Genomic DNA, 16,115 nt, shown 5'->3' with positions numbered 1-16,115 from the left:
TCCCTTGTGCTTCTTTTCTATAAATGAGGCAATAAGGCATTTGTTGTATAAGTTAAACAGTAGTACATAGAACAAACACAAATAACCACGAAACATTATCACTGTAGGAGAGCCAGTAAGATGTTGTGCGGACACATTAAACACCTTCCCTGGTGGTCTAGTGGTTAGGATTCGGCGCTCTCACCGCCGCGGCCCGGGTTCGATTCCCGGTCAGGGAACTTGTTTTTTCAATTTTAAACAATCAATTATTTAGCAACAGCATAAAATGTAATTTTTTTAGTATATCAGCGAAGTGAGAATACCTAAATTACCACATAGGTATGGAAATAGATAATCATACACTTGTTTTCCTACAATATCCATAACATAATGAGATAGCCCAACTGAGCAAGGAAGTCAAAAACAGAAAACTTGTGGTGAAACGATAATAATAATTAAAATTTCATGTACTTGGCCAACATCACCTAAAAAACCAAAAACATAAAAATTTACTCAAAGTAACTGGAACTGTTATTCAGTGTTGTAGTACTCGAAAACGGTCTTGGTCTCGAGACCGGTCTTAAGACCATTTTTTGATAGTCTCGGTCTTGTCTCGGACTCGACCACATTTGGTCTCGGTCTTGTCTCGGTCTCGGACATTGAGGACTCGGTATTTTATTTCAAGACCGGTCAAGACCACAACTGTGAAAATAACGCTAAATCATCAGTATCAATTTCTTTAAGATCCTTCTTTTTATTGGATGCACTCCTGATTCAAATCCAAGCAATAACCCGTCTCATTGGTAAATGCATGTTGTTGTTTTTTTAACTGCTGTCGCCCCACCCCCTTTCACCTTGAGCGCGAACTGCAGCACTTCGATTGAAAGTTACAAGTGGTTGTCTGAGAAGGGGATAAGATGTCGGCCAAATCATCGGTTATAAAATTTGGCTATTTAAATCACAAACAATACATTTGTAAAGCAACATTGAGAAAAAAGCATACAGCGCAATGTAAGTTCTGCAGTGCTTCACTATCAGAGACGGTGGGGACTACGTCCAACTTTTATCGACGACACCTTGAAAGAAAGCACAAAGAAAGGTAAGCTGTGTGTAAAAGTGATATTAGGAAAGCTAGCAAGTTAACGTAAGCAATTTCCTCGGTATCAAAATTATTCTACCCGGCCATCACACAGTTCTTATTTCAATATTAGCTACACATATTAAGTTAGCTAAAGTTATATATGTGTGCTTTATCTTTTAGGGTGAATGTTCTCCTTTCTTATCCGCTATTTGCCACCTAGCTTGATGCACAAGTTGTCACCTAGTAGTGTTTGTGAAAACATGTCGGACATTACTGATTTAATTTAAAGAAGTGTTGATTCGTGTTGTGCATGGACAACGCTGTTTCAATTACAGCTTTCCTGAACATGTCTCCGTATTTCTGTCGGCTTCATGAGTGGATTGCAGCACATAGGTGGAAGCAGAGCAAAAATAAAAGTCTGAATAGATAATCGTAATATATTTTGGTTCTTGTTCAATACTTCTCATGAAGGAGAAGACTGATGTGGAAGTCTCTACCTATGTTTAATAACCATAATAAGGTGACGTACGTAACCATGACAGAACAATGGTTCGTAATGGTTCTGTCAATAAGTCACCATGACAGAACGTAATGGTTCGTAATGGTTCTGTCAATAAGTCACCATGACAGAACGTAATGGTTCGTAATGGTTCTGTCAATAAGTAACCATGACAGAACGTAATGGTTCGTAATGGTTACGTTCTGTAACGTAACCATGACAGAACGTAATGGTTCTGTCAATAAGTAACCATGACAGAACCTAATGGTTCGTAATGGTTACGTTCTGTAACGTAACCATGACAGAACGTAATGGTTCTGTCAGCATGTGCTGGCTTGTGCTGGTGGGTAACCCCAATGTCTCCAAAGCCATCATATATAATTTATTAATGTGCCAAACCTGATATGCTTAACCTTAAATAAGTTGTATTTTCTTGCATTGGTCCTACAATTAACATTATTAAGGGAAGTAAGCAAATGCAGTTAACCTTGAGAGACTGAGTCGACTGGACATATAATAACATCCTGTTCCTAAGTTAGATTTTTTCTTTCTCATGAAAAACAATTATGAGACAGTGAATGAATTCATTCACTGTCTCATAATTATGAACTAAGGTCAATGTAAGTTACATTGACCTTAGGAGCTGGATATAGCTCCTGACATTGAAGATAAGACGTGGAGGTGATGCTCTGTTGTTTGGCTGTGGGAACTAGTCTATAGATATAAGCAGAGAGTGAAGAGACTAATATGCCTCACCTTATGAAAAATTAATAAATTAGTTGCTTTGTATGGATATAGGCAAATTACTTTTAGAAACCACATTGTTATGTTGCGATTTACAATTTCAGGTCAATAAGTAACTTTTTACCAGTTCACTCTCTATGGTTCATACCATATCAGTCATTTAACTTACTTGTTTATCCATTTCAAAAATGTGATGGCCAAAATACCATTGATTTGCATTTTGTTTATCTACATGCGTTTCTAGTAACATTACATTACACATATTTGACATGTATTTGTAAAGTTCCTACTTATTTTTAAGGTTGTTTTCTTATGTAATTGATGTTCATATGATCAGATAAACTGATTTCTATGTCCTATTTATTAGGTTCCTGGAATACAAGGCAGGGCAACAGAGTGATGTCACACAGCCAACAATATCGTTATTTACACAGAAAGTGCAGCTCTACAGCCCACAATCGCCAAGGCAGCAAGCCATCAGTGAAGCCATTGTTCAAGATTTGATCATTGGATGTTGTCTGCCCCTCTCCCTCGTGGAAAATGGACACTTTAAACACTTTCTTGAAGTCCTGGACAGTAAATACACACCAATCTCTAGAAAAACAGTTTCTGAGAGACGAATTCCAGAATTGGTCAGAAAAGTCAAGGAAACTGTCTTGGAGAAACTGAAGACCCAGTCGTCTGTGTCATTAACAACTGACCTTTGGTCTGATCGCAGGCTACGCTCCTTTCTTGGGGTGACTGCCCATGTGTGCTACAAATCTAAAGATTGTTATGCACTTGAATCCTACCTGCTGGACTGTAGGCGTTTTACAGGGAGGCATACTGGAGAGCACATTGCGTCTGCCTTTGAGGAGATCACTGAGGAATATGGTATTCGTGACAAAATTAGCTATATCATAACAGACAATGCACCCAATATGAAATGTGCTTTCAAAGTACACATGCCCCAGCAGCAATCTGATGACAGTGAGAGTGAAGAGGATAATTTAGATGACGAGCACTTGTGGGAGGACATTAATTCAGAGGAAGACATTGGCTTACCATGGTCATCTGGTGAACGTCTTTCCTGCTTTGCACACTCTCTCCAGTTAGTTGTGCATGATGGTATGAAGGAGGTCAAGACCATTTCTCGCACCATAGCAAAAACGTCAAAGTTCGCAACCCTTTTACATAGCAGCTCACAATTTAAAGATAAGTTTGAGGCTGCATTTGGCACCAATAAAAGTGTTCCAGCTGCAAATACAACTCGTTGGAACAGTACATTTAAACAAGTACAGGCCCTTACAACTCTAGAACACAAATCACTCAGTGAAATGTGCAACAAAGACTATGAGGATGTCGTGTTCAGTGCGCGGGAGTGGAACCAGCTAAAGGAGCTATGTATAGTTCTTTCTCCATTTGCTGAAGCAACAGAGCTGACCCAAGGGGAAAGATCAGTGACTATTAGTATGGTGGTTCCAACTGTACTGGACTTGAACACACACCTCCTCAAGATGGAGGAGACCCGAATGCAGTGCCGGCCGTTGGTCAGAGCCCTCCAGCAGTCTCTGGTGAAAAGATTTTCTGGAATCTTTACAAAAACAAACATGGCCAAAGACAGTGGAAGAGAGGAACCTTTTAACCATGATGTGTACTTCTTTGCTGCCATGCTGGATCCACAGTTTGGCTTAAGCTGGGTGGATTTAGATGTTACCAACGGAGGTAATGCAGCATCGGTGAAGAAGTTCAGAGATGAACTTAAGAAGACACTGACAGGTTGGTATGCATTTTTCTTTGCTGAAAAAAAAGTCTTATTTGCAAAATTATAAATCTTAAAATGTCTTAAATTCGTAGCACATAAAGCCTTAAATCATAAAGTGGAATTTATAGTCTTCTTTTCATCAGTTTACTTTTGTCATAAACATTATTTTGTACACTCAAAGTTCTTGAAAACTAACACAGTCATTGTGTTTGTGTTTTTCAGACACATTGATCTTTGGGGTGGAGAACATGGAGAGTACAGATGACAAGTGCTCAGAAGCCATGAATGTGGATCCAACCAGTCATTCGCCACCAGCCAAATGCCCTCGACTTCTGTCACGCTACAAGGCACATAAGAAGCACAGCTCCTCTGTCCAGAATTCAAGTATTGCAACACAATTAAACAGATACTTTAATGATATAAGAGACTGTGACAGTGACAATGCTCTTGCCTTCTGGGGAGAAAACCAGTCCAAATATCCTCAACTGCACAATTTGGCTTTGAAAGTGCTATCCGTCCCTGCCTCCTCTGCACCAGTGGAAAGGGTTTTTAGTCGAGGAGGCATTGTAATGAGACCCCATCGTGCACGTTTAGGTGCAAAAATGCTGCAGTCTCTAATCTTTCTGAAGTGCAATGAAACCTTACTTTAAACTAATTTTATGTATCACCTACTTTATTTCAACCACTGTTCAACTACATGGTTATCCTTGTTCTCGAGTTTTGCCATTGACGTTTTCTAAAGCTTTGGCGTATTATGAAACTGCTTCCAGTTGTATAATTTTATTTTTGAAACGCATGCAGTTGGGCCTCTAAATGTCAGATTTCTTTATTATGTATGTTATGTATAAGTTGCTACATCCATTCAACAGCAGAGTTAAAGATGCAGTATGTAACTTTGTTAAAACAAAAAAATATCTTTGTAAAAGTTATATAGTTTTTTTTATATATTTATGTCACTATGTTGTGTCAGTATGTTATGAGACCGACAAGCTGTGAAAATATTGAGCTCCTCTGCCTTTTCTCCATGTTCCCAGTGCTAACTGGAGAAATACACTGCTTGGTCAAAAACAAACCATCTGATCCAGCAAAAGGGTCTTAGAACTGATAAAAGTCAGTCATGTTTTTGTGCACGTATTTCAATGGGGTTTGTATTTCTGCAGATGGCAGTAGTCGCTCAGGGAGGAAGTGAAGGAGATCAATCTTTTTTTCAACAAATTATCTGTCTCATAACATATTGTCACAACTTAGTGATAGATATAGATTTATTTAAGAAAAGTTATATAATGTAGCTATAATCTGTATACGAGAGAGAAATGATTGGCATTTTTTCAGTTTTACATATTTGCACATGGTTTTGAAATAGCACATTTAAAAACAACATAAATGTATGTACTGTTCATGAAAGGCAGAGAAAATACTATTTTGATCGACTTTGATTGTTTGAAATTCTGTGATTACAACATAGAAGTACTAAATAAAGATGTTTATGTTTATTCCAGTTCTCTGTGTAAAATATCTAGGTGTTTTTACGTGAATGTGGGTCTTTTAGATCAATTTTAGTGATTTTGATCATGTTTCACATTTTATTGTCACATACTGGCGCTGGTCTTGGTCTTGACTCGGTCTCGACTTCCCTCGGTCTTGGTCTTGACTTGGTATCGGACCCTAAAAGTCTTGGTCTTGTCTCGGTCTCGATACACTCTGGTCTTGGTCTTGTCTTGGTCTCGGGTTAGGTGGTCTTGAACACAACACTGCTGTTATTATTGTGGGAGGAAATCACCACATTTTAATATGTCACTGAGTAGTTGAATATAATTTATTTGTGGCAAAATAACAAAAAAAGAAAAAAAACAACAACAAACAAACAAAAACATTAAAATATATCCAAAAAACATTAAAATATATCAATTTATTCATAATTATCTAAATTTACAAACAAATAAATATTGTGCTCATTATGTTAAAAGCATATAACTACTTCTTTTTTTATTATTATTGTAATAATCAGTTGATCACTGCACAAGTTTTATTGTATGATGTAAAAACATAAATAAAATAATGGAGTTATAATTATTTACCAGTTTCAAATACTTATTTAATACATTGTTGTGTTTAAGTCTTGAAAATATTAATTTACAATGTTACTGATAATCTGTTAAAATCATTATTTTATCTTGTCTTAAGATGTGTTGATTTGACCCATTGGATTTGATCAAAACAGCTGACAAAATAAACACCAGATCTGGAAATAGAATAAATTCTTAAATGACTCCACATTCACCAAGTTTGAATAGAAATGTATGGATTTGAATAGCAATTTATTTTTTCACTTTTATTTTTTTTTATTGATGTAGTCATATTCGATGTGTTTGTTAAATAAATAGCATTTCTATCTTTACTTAAATAAATGGTAACACACATATATATATTTAAAAATAACTTTATAATAAATTAAATTGTGGCACTTTCTGATGACATTTAAAACAGGAGCGGAACAACCACAAGAGGGCGCCAAAAGATCTATCGTGTTCAAATCCAGTTATCCAGTTAATCCACTCTGCAGTTATGCAACTGATGAAAACAAAGACTCATTTTCACAACTCAGAATTTTTTATTTGTTAGGCTTGTTTTGTTTATCTTTCTTTTTTTCCCATTTGCATTCTTGCCCCAGTGTTGTATGATGTGAACATATCTGGCTATTATCACTGAGAAGCTTCTTGAGCAAATCTGAGAGCTATAATTACTAGAAGACTTGAATGTACAACCACCAGTCAGATGCTATGCTTTAAAGCATAATCTAGCCATTAATATATTTTCATTTCATATATTACATACAAATGTCCCACCTCTTCATAACAGAAATACAATAAAATTCTTTTTTTCTTAATAAGAGAAGATAGTGATGCTGAGGGTCATCTGTACCTTTATGTATTACTGTTAAATATAATTGGGTGCCAAGACAGCAGTGACATTATCAAGCCCAAGTGAGCCGTGTAGGAAAGACAAAGACCCCGGCATTCTAGCTGGACGGCCTACAAGTTAACCAGTTCCTTGCTGGGTGTGTATCTTGGCTGTTATTTTGACAGGCGCTATCACTGAGAGAGAGGAGATAAGTTGTCTTAGGGATCGCCATGGCGCCGGTGTGTCGCTCCTCTGGCCTGTTCAGACTTTCGTCGGCCTCCCTTTGGTCCCCCACCTCCTCTCCTTGCCCTACTCAGAGCAAAGGATTGTGGGGAGGGAGGTGGCTCTGTTCAGAAGTAGGGTTTGTGTTGGCAGGGACGCTGTGGATCTGGGTGTCATTGTCCCAGATCCACAATACCACTGTGGGACTGGAAAATTGGATAGTTCAAACCGTGGCCGTCCACCCACTCTTTTTCAGTTAATGTTGTCATTTATCTGGTTCCAGAGAAGAAATTAAAAGACATTATGTTGAGTCCGAGATGTATTGCATGGTCACATAATTCAAGCACTCAAAATGCCAAAAAGTGGAGTAAACTTTAAGCTCATATGAGTCATGGAGGTGCACATCAAAAAGACCATCATTATCTGTTCAGTATGTTTGTATTTAGTCCCCCTGACATGAAGGGATTTCACAATTCACATATATCAAAGTTGCGGCCCATAATCAGCTCTAATGTATCCATGGATGCACAGTAAAATGACATTTACCCACTTCCAGAATTCTTCTGTTTGTCTTTATAGATTTACAGTGTCCAGATCATCAGACGCTGATCAAAAAGCTGAGTTCAGATTCACCGGCCACACCCAGCATGGATCGACCAGACCTAGAATTGGGAAGTCACTTTAACCTGTTGTCAGAATCTGTCTGATAACATGAAATAGGCTAAGAGTTTTCTAAAAGCAAGACATCATGCCCTGATCGAAAGTAATTCAAGAACTGCTGAGGAACAAAATCATCTGTTGTTGTCGTCTGTTGTAGGAAGTGTTCTGAGCATTTCCAAGACTTTTGCTCTCAGGCAAATCACAGTGACACCCATTATCCACAAATGGAGAAAACATGAAACAGTGCAGTCTATCAAATATACTCCAAGACGGCATTGCTGAGTCCAGGAGATCACAAAAAAATGTCCTTAGCACTACAGGCATTCTCCTCAACTAAGGTCATGATTCAACAATAATAGACTGAATATCATCCATAGCAGATTTTCAAGGCAAAAACCATTGCTAACCTATTGTGGAACCTTCTGGACGTGTGCTTCTTGTTACTTCAGGCATAAAACTAACACAACATTTAAATAAAAGAAGACATCATATCTGGATTAAACCTGGTGGCTATAAGGCAGGGCTGTTAAACTCCAGTCCTCAAGGGCCGCTGTCCTGCAGTTTTTAGATGTGCCACAGGTATAAAACGCTGGAATGAAATGGCTTAATTACCTCCTTCCTGTGTAGATCAGTTCTCCAGAGCCTTAATGACCTAATTATTCTATTCAGGTGTGGTGCAGCAGAGGCACATCTAAAAGTTGTAGGGCAGTGGCCCTCCAGGACTGGAGTTTGACACCTGTGCTAAAAGGTGACAATCTTGGGCTCCTTAACTGTTGCAGTATTTGGACGACTTGCTAAAACCGATCTACTCTGTACTATGACAATGATCAAAAGCATCCCAGCAGGTTCACTTCTGAATAATTTAGAAATAATCTAAAACAAGCTAAAGGTTTAACAGTAACCTGGTCAATTTCTGAACATAAATGTGATTACGTTCCTGTGGTAAAAGCTTTGAGTTTGCTTAATTCTCATGGTCAAAAAACATCCAATATGTTTTTCTTTGCTGAATTCAAACTATTCAGCAAAGAAAAGTGGGCCAAGATTCTTCCACAGTGATGCCGTCCGAGCGATTTAGATTTAGATAGCTCTTTTCTCCTTTAATAAGTACATTTATTTGAAAACTGCCTCTTGTATCCACCCAGCTTTTCTTTGTCTTATCTTAAAACATGTTGGAGAGGAATTTTGATGGGGATGCTTTTTGTCTAATGTAAATACATACGTTTATGTGTATACGCTTTATAAATACATACATTTATATAACCTTTTGAATGAAACAACCATGTTGTTTATTAATACAAAATAAAAAACATTGATATAAACAGTGAAATGTAAGTGCACGAGTCAACAGAATATACTCAAAAATTATGCTCAGATTAGCACAAACTTTACCACCTATGTTGCAGAAATCTAAGCAACTAATGTTTACAGTCTTCAAAGTCTATTTATTTAAATGCAAAAATCCGACCCTGTGACTGATTTCTCCTTGCAATAGATATATTTTTCAAAGCAAGTTATAATCACTACTTACCTGATAAGACGATGCATCATCATCCCTGCTGCTGGCCTCTGGTGTCATGTCTCCTCCCTGGCTTTGCTCTTCTGATAGTAATGAAACAAAAATGTGATAAGAAATAGCAAACACAATTTTGGTGCAGAAATGAGGATGATTGGCTTTATTCCTAGCATTTTATTTTTCCAGAAAGAGATGTTACAGAGGTAACATCATTAGTATTCCTATTAGCAAGTTTAACATGATATATTGGTATGGATTAAGTAGTTTTAAATTATTATTTGCATCCCACAATATTAGTCAAATTAGCCTACCTGGTTTGTTTGAAAAAAAAAAAGTGCAAATTGGTTGCTGCCATAATTCTAGCACACACCAGCATGCCGCAGTGATACTCAACAACATGTCTCCCCTCGTTGACCCACAGGTTTAAAACCGACAGTGTGGGAATACTTATGCTGAGTTTAAAGGAAAAATACACTACAGCATATTAACTACAGATTAAACAGTTGTAACCAAAGTTTCTCCTCAGTGCTAATGCTAGAGTCAGACCTTTCAAGTTGATCTACTTAACCTTGTTAATTATCACCGTAACCAAGGTTGATAGGAAAAAAAAAATTACATTTGTGGTTTTATTTTAACATGGACAAACCTGATCAACATGATCGTTTTGATTAGATAGAATTGAACTAACTTAGTAGGTACTGGTAAAATGCATCTTTCTGTAAGAGTCTTTTATCCATACTTAATACTCAAAAATACTGATTAAAATCTACCCAAGTGAAATGTACGCAAATACGCGTGTTGCACCAGCTTTACAGATTTAATTTCAACACGTTCTTTGATCAGTGTATGCCATTTTCAGCGATTTCTCAATAAAATTGTCCACATCTAATTGTCAACATGTCAACATGGGACCTTTTGTCTGGTCCCATGTTTGGACATTCTCCCAAGAGCGTAGACTAAAAGCTTTGTTTTGGTAAGTCAGTGCAACTAAAGATGATATCTTGTCTCTATCTGTTTAAACTGACACAGAAGTCTGACCCAGCTCAGTCCTTGGATTGATTTAAAATCATTTTGCTCAGACGTCAAAAGCTCCAGCTTAGACTACTGCCACTGATAACGTCAAGTACACAGTGGCAACAAGAAGGAGAAAGACCTAAACACTGAAAAAGGAGATGTCACACAAATGATAATTGATAGAGACTATGGGGTCATAATTCATTCATAATAAGCCAAAACATATTAAATACGTGCTGCTGTATTATGGGGGGAAAATAATCTTGTGTTTTGTCTCAGAGTTTACAGTCAGATGATTGATGGTGATAGAGGGGTTGGGTCATAAACCAATTAGGGCAAGAAATCTTTAAAACAGAGTTAATCACAAAGATAAACAACAGAGAACTGAGCGTCCTACTTACAACACAGCTTCAACATAAATAAGCACAGCACTGAAGAATCTGAGATAGCAGAAGTTCAAAACGAGATGTCCATATTTGTGTTATTGAGATTTTATTATAATCACAATTTTCTTAATGCTAAGCTATTTATGTTTGCATCGCCGTGGTTTATTCAAAATTATGGCCTACTGTCTGATAGTTAGCGACTTTATCTGTCCTGCCATTGTTTATAAGATTAGAAGAGAATAATAGCAACAATAGCAACTTGGTTTAGACTTTGAAAATATTATTTAGCCCTAAGGTTAGCAGATAATGTAAACCCAAAGAAAAACAATTAAAATAAGATCTTAAAACAAGAAAACACAATACAGTAACTTTCCACATTTGTTACGGGCCCTGGTAAAGATATCTGAAAAGTCATGCAGAAGAATAAATTGAAGTTTTTCAGTTGCATAATTCCACATGGAAAAATCCAACCCTTCTGAAGTGCGTTTATTAAATGGAAAAAATGTCTTTGGATGTTTGCGTGTGGGCGTGTGGGGTGCGCGTGTGTGTGTGTTTAATAAAATAAAACCTTATGTGAAGAATTTGTGATGTCTATGAGAACCTTGGTAAAATGCATGCTTTCATATACCCTCCCAAATAATTCTACATTTTGAACAAAAAATTGGTGGCTTCTGCAAGTGAACTGAAAATGAGCCATTACTAGATCGTTCAACATCCAAAACAAAAGGTCAAACGAACACAGAAAAAGCATACCAGACACAAAATTAACCTTTTTCATGGCATTCTGACTCCCCAGACCTAAATCCTTTCGAAGACCTTCAGGATAACCTGAAGAGAGGAGTACATAAGGCAGGCCCACTAAATGACACAAAGACACTGAACAAAAAAGGAATGGGCAAAACCTTTCGGTATTTGCTCCAACTTTATGAAATGTTATAGCCGATGACTAAGAGCTACCCTAAAGGCAAGAGAGAGGTGTACAAAACCTTACAGGAGGACTACTGATGCTTGGGTAATGTAAAAATATATCTGTGATTGTTTCCCTAGTGAATAAATACACTAAAATTAAAAGTTGACTTTTTACTGTGTGATTATGCTACTGCAAGAAAAGGTCAGCATATGTATAATTTATTCTGTATTTGTTATGCTTATAAGTATTAATCTAATTCAATTTAATAATAAAAATCAGAATTAAATTATTCAGTTATGTTTAGGAATTGGACTTTCACACTATAAAAACTGACTTTATAACATATTAATTATTAGTTACTGACGATAATTTGGCATTCACCTTAAAGTAAAACATGCAACGTTGTTTTGGACTCAGAACATTCAACACTTTAAAGTCAGGTACAACAGACCTTTGACTTTAAACTTCAAGTATGCTAATTTCCCTTCCAAAAAAATATTTTAATTCATAAGTATAATCAAAGGAGGAAAAAAAGTGGAAGAATGCTTCCACTTTTTTTGAAAGCTTTGAAATATGGAGGGGATTAACATGAATCTATGAAACTAAAGAAAAAGAAGGAAAATATTACTGAAACTAGCATATGAGGCGAAAAGGAAAATGAGAAAAATAACATCAGTCTGAGCAAGAGCAGGGATGGACAGGAAGCGCTTTGTGAGTTGATACTATTGTCAACACCATCTAATTCCTCACAATCCAACATGGTCACATCACAAATCCTTAATTACACTGACATTAATTGCAGGTAAATGAAGAAAAAAAACTTAACTCCATTATGTCCAATTAGTCCTTCCCCCTTTGTAATGAATAGTAAAACAAGTCAGAGGCCTGTAGAGTTAGAAATAAAATACATTTATTAAATTTTGTAACAATGTTTTAAGGTTTAACAATCTAGATGTAAAAGAGAAAGTCAACTCTACCTTGGTGGTCTGGGATAGTCCAAATTATCTTAAGGACCACCTTCTTTGTTACAATGAGTTAAATGACCTCCTGAACACACATACTCCTTGATTACAGACAGAACAACGACATGGCATCAGACATCCCCATGCTGTATACCATCCAGTGCCACTACACCTACTGTCAATCTGACATGTCAGCTGAGGTACTGCAGCCATGACTTTTGACCCAGAAATTAAAGAGCAGGAAAGAGGTTATCAATACTGGAGTTTTAGTTCAAATGGACATACAGAGGCCCCCACCCAGAACACGGATTAGACTGTGTCTGCAAAATCGTACCTTTTCAAGCTCACATAGAGGCTATCATCCGAGTTTCTTGATCATGTGACTGCTGCAGGGAAGCAAACAGTGCAGGGTTGTTTACCTTTCTTATCAGTGGTGTTGTAACAAGTAAAGGAACATGCAGGCTGACCTCAACACTTCACACACATGCGAGATGCCTCACATCGGACGGATGGAAAATATGTCTAAAAACATACTGAATCCATATACTTTTCAAAATCCCCTTTAGGTTTTGATAATCTTCCTTCAGACACAGTCTATAAAGAAACCACGAGCGCAGAAGATGAAGAGTAACGTTACTAATAAATCTCCATCAGGGCTACTTAACTCTCCTCTGATCTCACCTGCCATAAAAAGAGGCTTGTCATGTACAGTAATGATTACTTTTTAAAATCCTCCCTGTGTTTGAAAAATACATAAACTCTGAACCTTAATAAACATTTGCCAGTAAATAACAGCTATAAACTCCAAATGTATCATTTCAGTGTCTGTCCATTTACGACTGAGCAGTGAATCAACTTTTCATCCACTGAAACAGCAATATTCCTTTAAGATGTTGGAGATATAAGGTAATAGAAGTGCTCCTGACTTTCTGCATGTCTGTGCCTTTTGAAGTGTGTTTTCAAGTGTCCTGGTGTGCATGTGTGTATGAGTGCATGCTGCCTCCCACTCTAAACTCTCAGACTCTGGTTAGTCCAGACCAGCGCCACATCAGTCCATCATCGCAGATATGGCTCGTGGTCAGATAGCAGGTCTGGCGGCGCACAAGACATTTTGTCCACTCTGTCATGTTTACTTATAATGATAAGCTTTGATGGATTCTCCACAAGCTATAGACCCCACAGCACACACACACACACACACACACACACACACACACACACACACACACACACACACACACACACACACACACACACACACACACACAGCGGGTTTCACACATACACGCACACAAGAGAAAACGAGCTAAAGGTGGATTCGACAAGATGCTCTTAAGTCATTGGTCTAATTTCTAAATTTCAGCAAGAAAAGCAACTTCAGTGTAATCAATCTTAACATGTGTCATTCACATTTGAAAAACTGAACCACAGCGCTGCTTATTTAATGATGAAAAGTCTTTTGAACAAATGATTTAGTCAAAGAAGATATTTTTTATTACAAAGGCCAACAAGCTGTCAGGTGGAGGGAGTAGGTGTATCTAAAAACTTGCGATTTTAGATAGAAGGGTCCACGAAAATACTCTCATAAAAAGAAATACACAGTAGGTGGAAACAATTTTGAAAAAGGCATTCAAAGCATAGAATACAAGGTTTTCTCATCTTGTTTAAACTTTTCTTTGACCTGTTTGATCTGTTGCTCAGTCTGCGTAGCTTTTCCGCAAGGTTACCTTATTTAAGTTTGGCGGGTAGCCAGCCCACAAACCAGTTCACATACAGCAGCTGCTCTGGACCAATTAAAACGCCTAATGAGCCCATCTCCTATAATGTCAGCCAGAGGGCAGAGATGAGGAGACTTGAGTCACTCAGCACGGAAAAAAAAGACTTGGAAATATACAAACTTTTTTCTCAGTATACACAACGCAGCAGAATTTCCCCCGGTAATTAAATTTGTAACATTTCTTGCTAATGCTCTGCTTTCTTCTGCTATCTCAACAATTTTCATTTAGGCTGAACGAGTTGAGGGACAGCATAATGGAACAGGCATCATGTCTGAGCGCTGAGGAGATTTGTCGGTCACAGAAAGCTAGGTGCATGTTTCAACTTGGACACCCCTCTCATGCGAACACCTACATTTTCATCCATGCATTTATTCATTGAACTTATTTAACTAAATTTGTTAAATCTGGTTAGATAAGATTTAACAAACCACAACTTCGCATGTTAAGTCAATTGGTCTTTAAATTGGATTCCCTGATTAGTGGCCCATAACTTTAAGTTAATCACAAAAAAATCACATTATCAATTTTTTTTTGTACAGCATGTTTTAATATTAAAAAGCAAATGTTGCTTGGGAAGCAGAAAATACCAATATTTGACAAGGTACTGGCATTTGCAATGCAGCTAATGAGGGAGCGAAGTACATTTTCCTTGGCGTCGATTGACTGTACCCCCAAAGAGCCGTGGGTTTGAGACTCAACATCTTTCAGACAAATTATTGTTCCATCTCAGAGCAGCGATAGACAGGAAATCGCAGTAAAATACCAACAAACCTCGTCGCCTGCCCAGAGTGGGCCCTTGTATCTTCTCACATCTGTGTCACACACCTGCATGGCACAGGTCAAGAATAGATCTATAAGTTGCACATCACACTCTTTGAACCTGCCTGAGCATGAAGAAACAAACAGCATCTTTGTATTGAGGCAAAACCCTAAAATTTAAATATTTTAGTACACCTGTTCCCATAATTTCTAACTGATGAATAAGTGTTCAGCAGCCAGGGTGCAGCATAAGTCAAAACGTTTTTGCTCAGTCACTCACCTTTAACCACATTGTGATATTTGTTTAATAGCCACACATACGGTTCTTTGTATTTGTATCAATACCATTTGAACTTGACAGCTAATGTATTTAACAGAGGTTATATGGGATTGACAAACATAAAAATAATGCAAAATTGAGACTTGTTATGGAAAAAAACCTTTAAGATGCTGAAAAATATTTAAGACTTGGGTGGAGGTTTGCTTTCCTGCGGGACGACCAAATACTGGCAGAGGTAGAAAAAAGAGCTACAAAGAAATGATTTTAATCAAAGCATAGTCATTTGTTAGAACAACAAAGTCAAAGAACAGACCTGAATCCAATTGAGATTATGTAACAAAACCTGAAAATTGCTGTTCAGATGCTTTCCATTAAATTGGACCGAGCTCTGGCTGTTTTGCAGATCAGAATGAGCAAAAATAACAGACGAATGTCAAACTTTTCAGTTTTGTAATTGCAAACAAATTAAAGCAAAAGCTAAAACCTTAAGTTGCACCTGTACTTTGTATTGGTCTGTCATATCCCAACCAAACAAACTACAATACACTGAAAGTACAACAGGATATCTGGTGTAAGGAGTGTGTCTCAGAGAAATGAGAGCAAGACTGGAAGTAATAACGAGCTCAGAAACAACGGCTTCCTTCTTTCACAGATTCTTATTTAAGATCTCACCCCTCCTTGTT

At 37.3% G+C, this 16,115-nt stretch overlaps 1 protein-coding gene, 1 long non-coding RNA gene and 1 other non-coding gene across 3 annotated transcripts; 2 read left to right on the top strand and 1 right to left on the bottom strand.

Annotated features, from left to right (window-relative positions):
• The first annotated feature begins 146 nt into the window (after nt 1-146).
• trnae-cuc (transfer RNA glutamic acid (anticodon CUC)) lies at nt 147-218 on the top strand. The gene has a single exon. It is a non-coding gene; the product is annotated as a tRNA-Glu (tRNA).
• Nucleotides 219-2,399: 2,181 nt separating this feature from the next.
• On the top strand, nt 2,400-5,364 carry LOC114158526 (uncharacterized). Its single transcript, XM_028040107.1, has 2 exons — nt 2,400-4,061; nt 4,270-5,364. The coding sequence occupies exons 1-2, from the start codon at nt 3,224-3,226 to the stop codon at nt 4,695-4,697; spliced, it is 1,266 nt and encodes a 421-aa protein (XP_027895908.1). The 5' UTR covers nt 2,400-3,223; the 3' UTR covers nt 4,698-5,364.
• Nucleotides 5,365-6,384: 1,020 nt separating this feature from the next.
• Nucleotides 6,385-12,895, bottom strand: LOC114158527 (uncharacterized). Its single transcript, XR_003598418.1, has 4 exons — nt 12,631-12,895; nt 11,513-12,538; nt 9,359-9,426; nt 6,385-7,832 (listed from the first exon to the last, which is right to left on the bottom strand). It is a non-coding gene; the product is annotated as an uncharacterized LOC114158527 (long non-coding RNA).
• Between the last annotated feature and the right edge of the window lie 3,220 nt (nt 12,896-16,115).

Source organism: Xiphophorus couchianus, chromosome 15 (genome assembly GCF_001444195.1).
Source record: "Xiphophorus couchianus chromosome 15, X_couchianus-1.0, whole genome shotgun sequence".
Classification (NCBI taxonomy): domain Eukaryota; kingdom Metazoa; phylum Chordata; class Actinopteri; order Cyprinodontiformes; family Poeciliidae; genus Xiphophorus; species Xiphophorus couchianus.
This window is presented reverse-complemented; position numbering and strand designations above follow the sequence as displayed.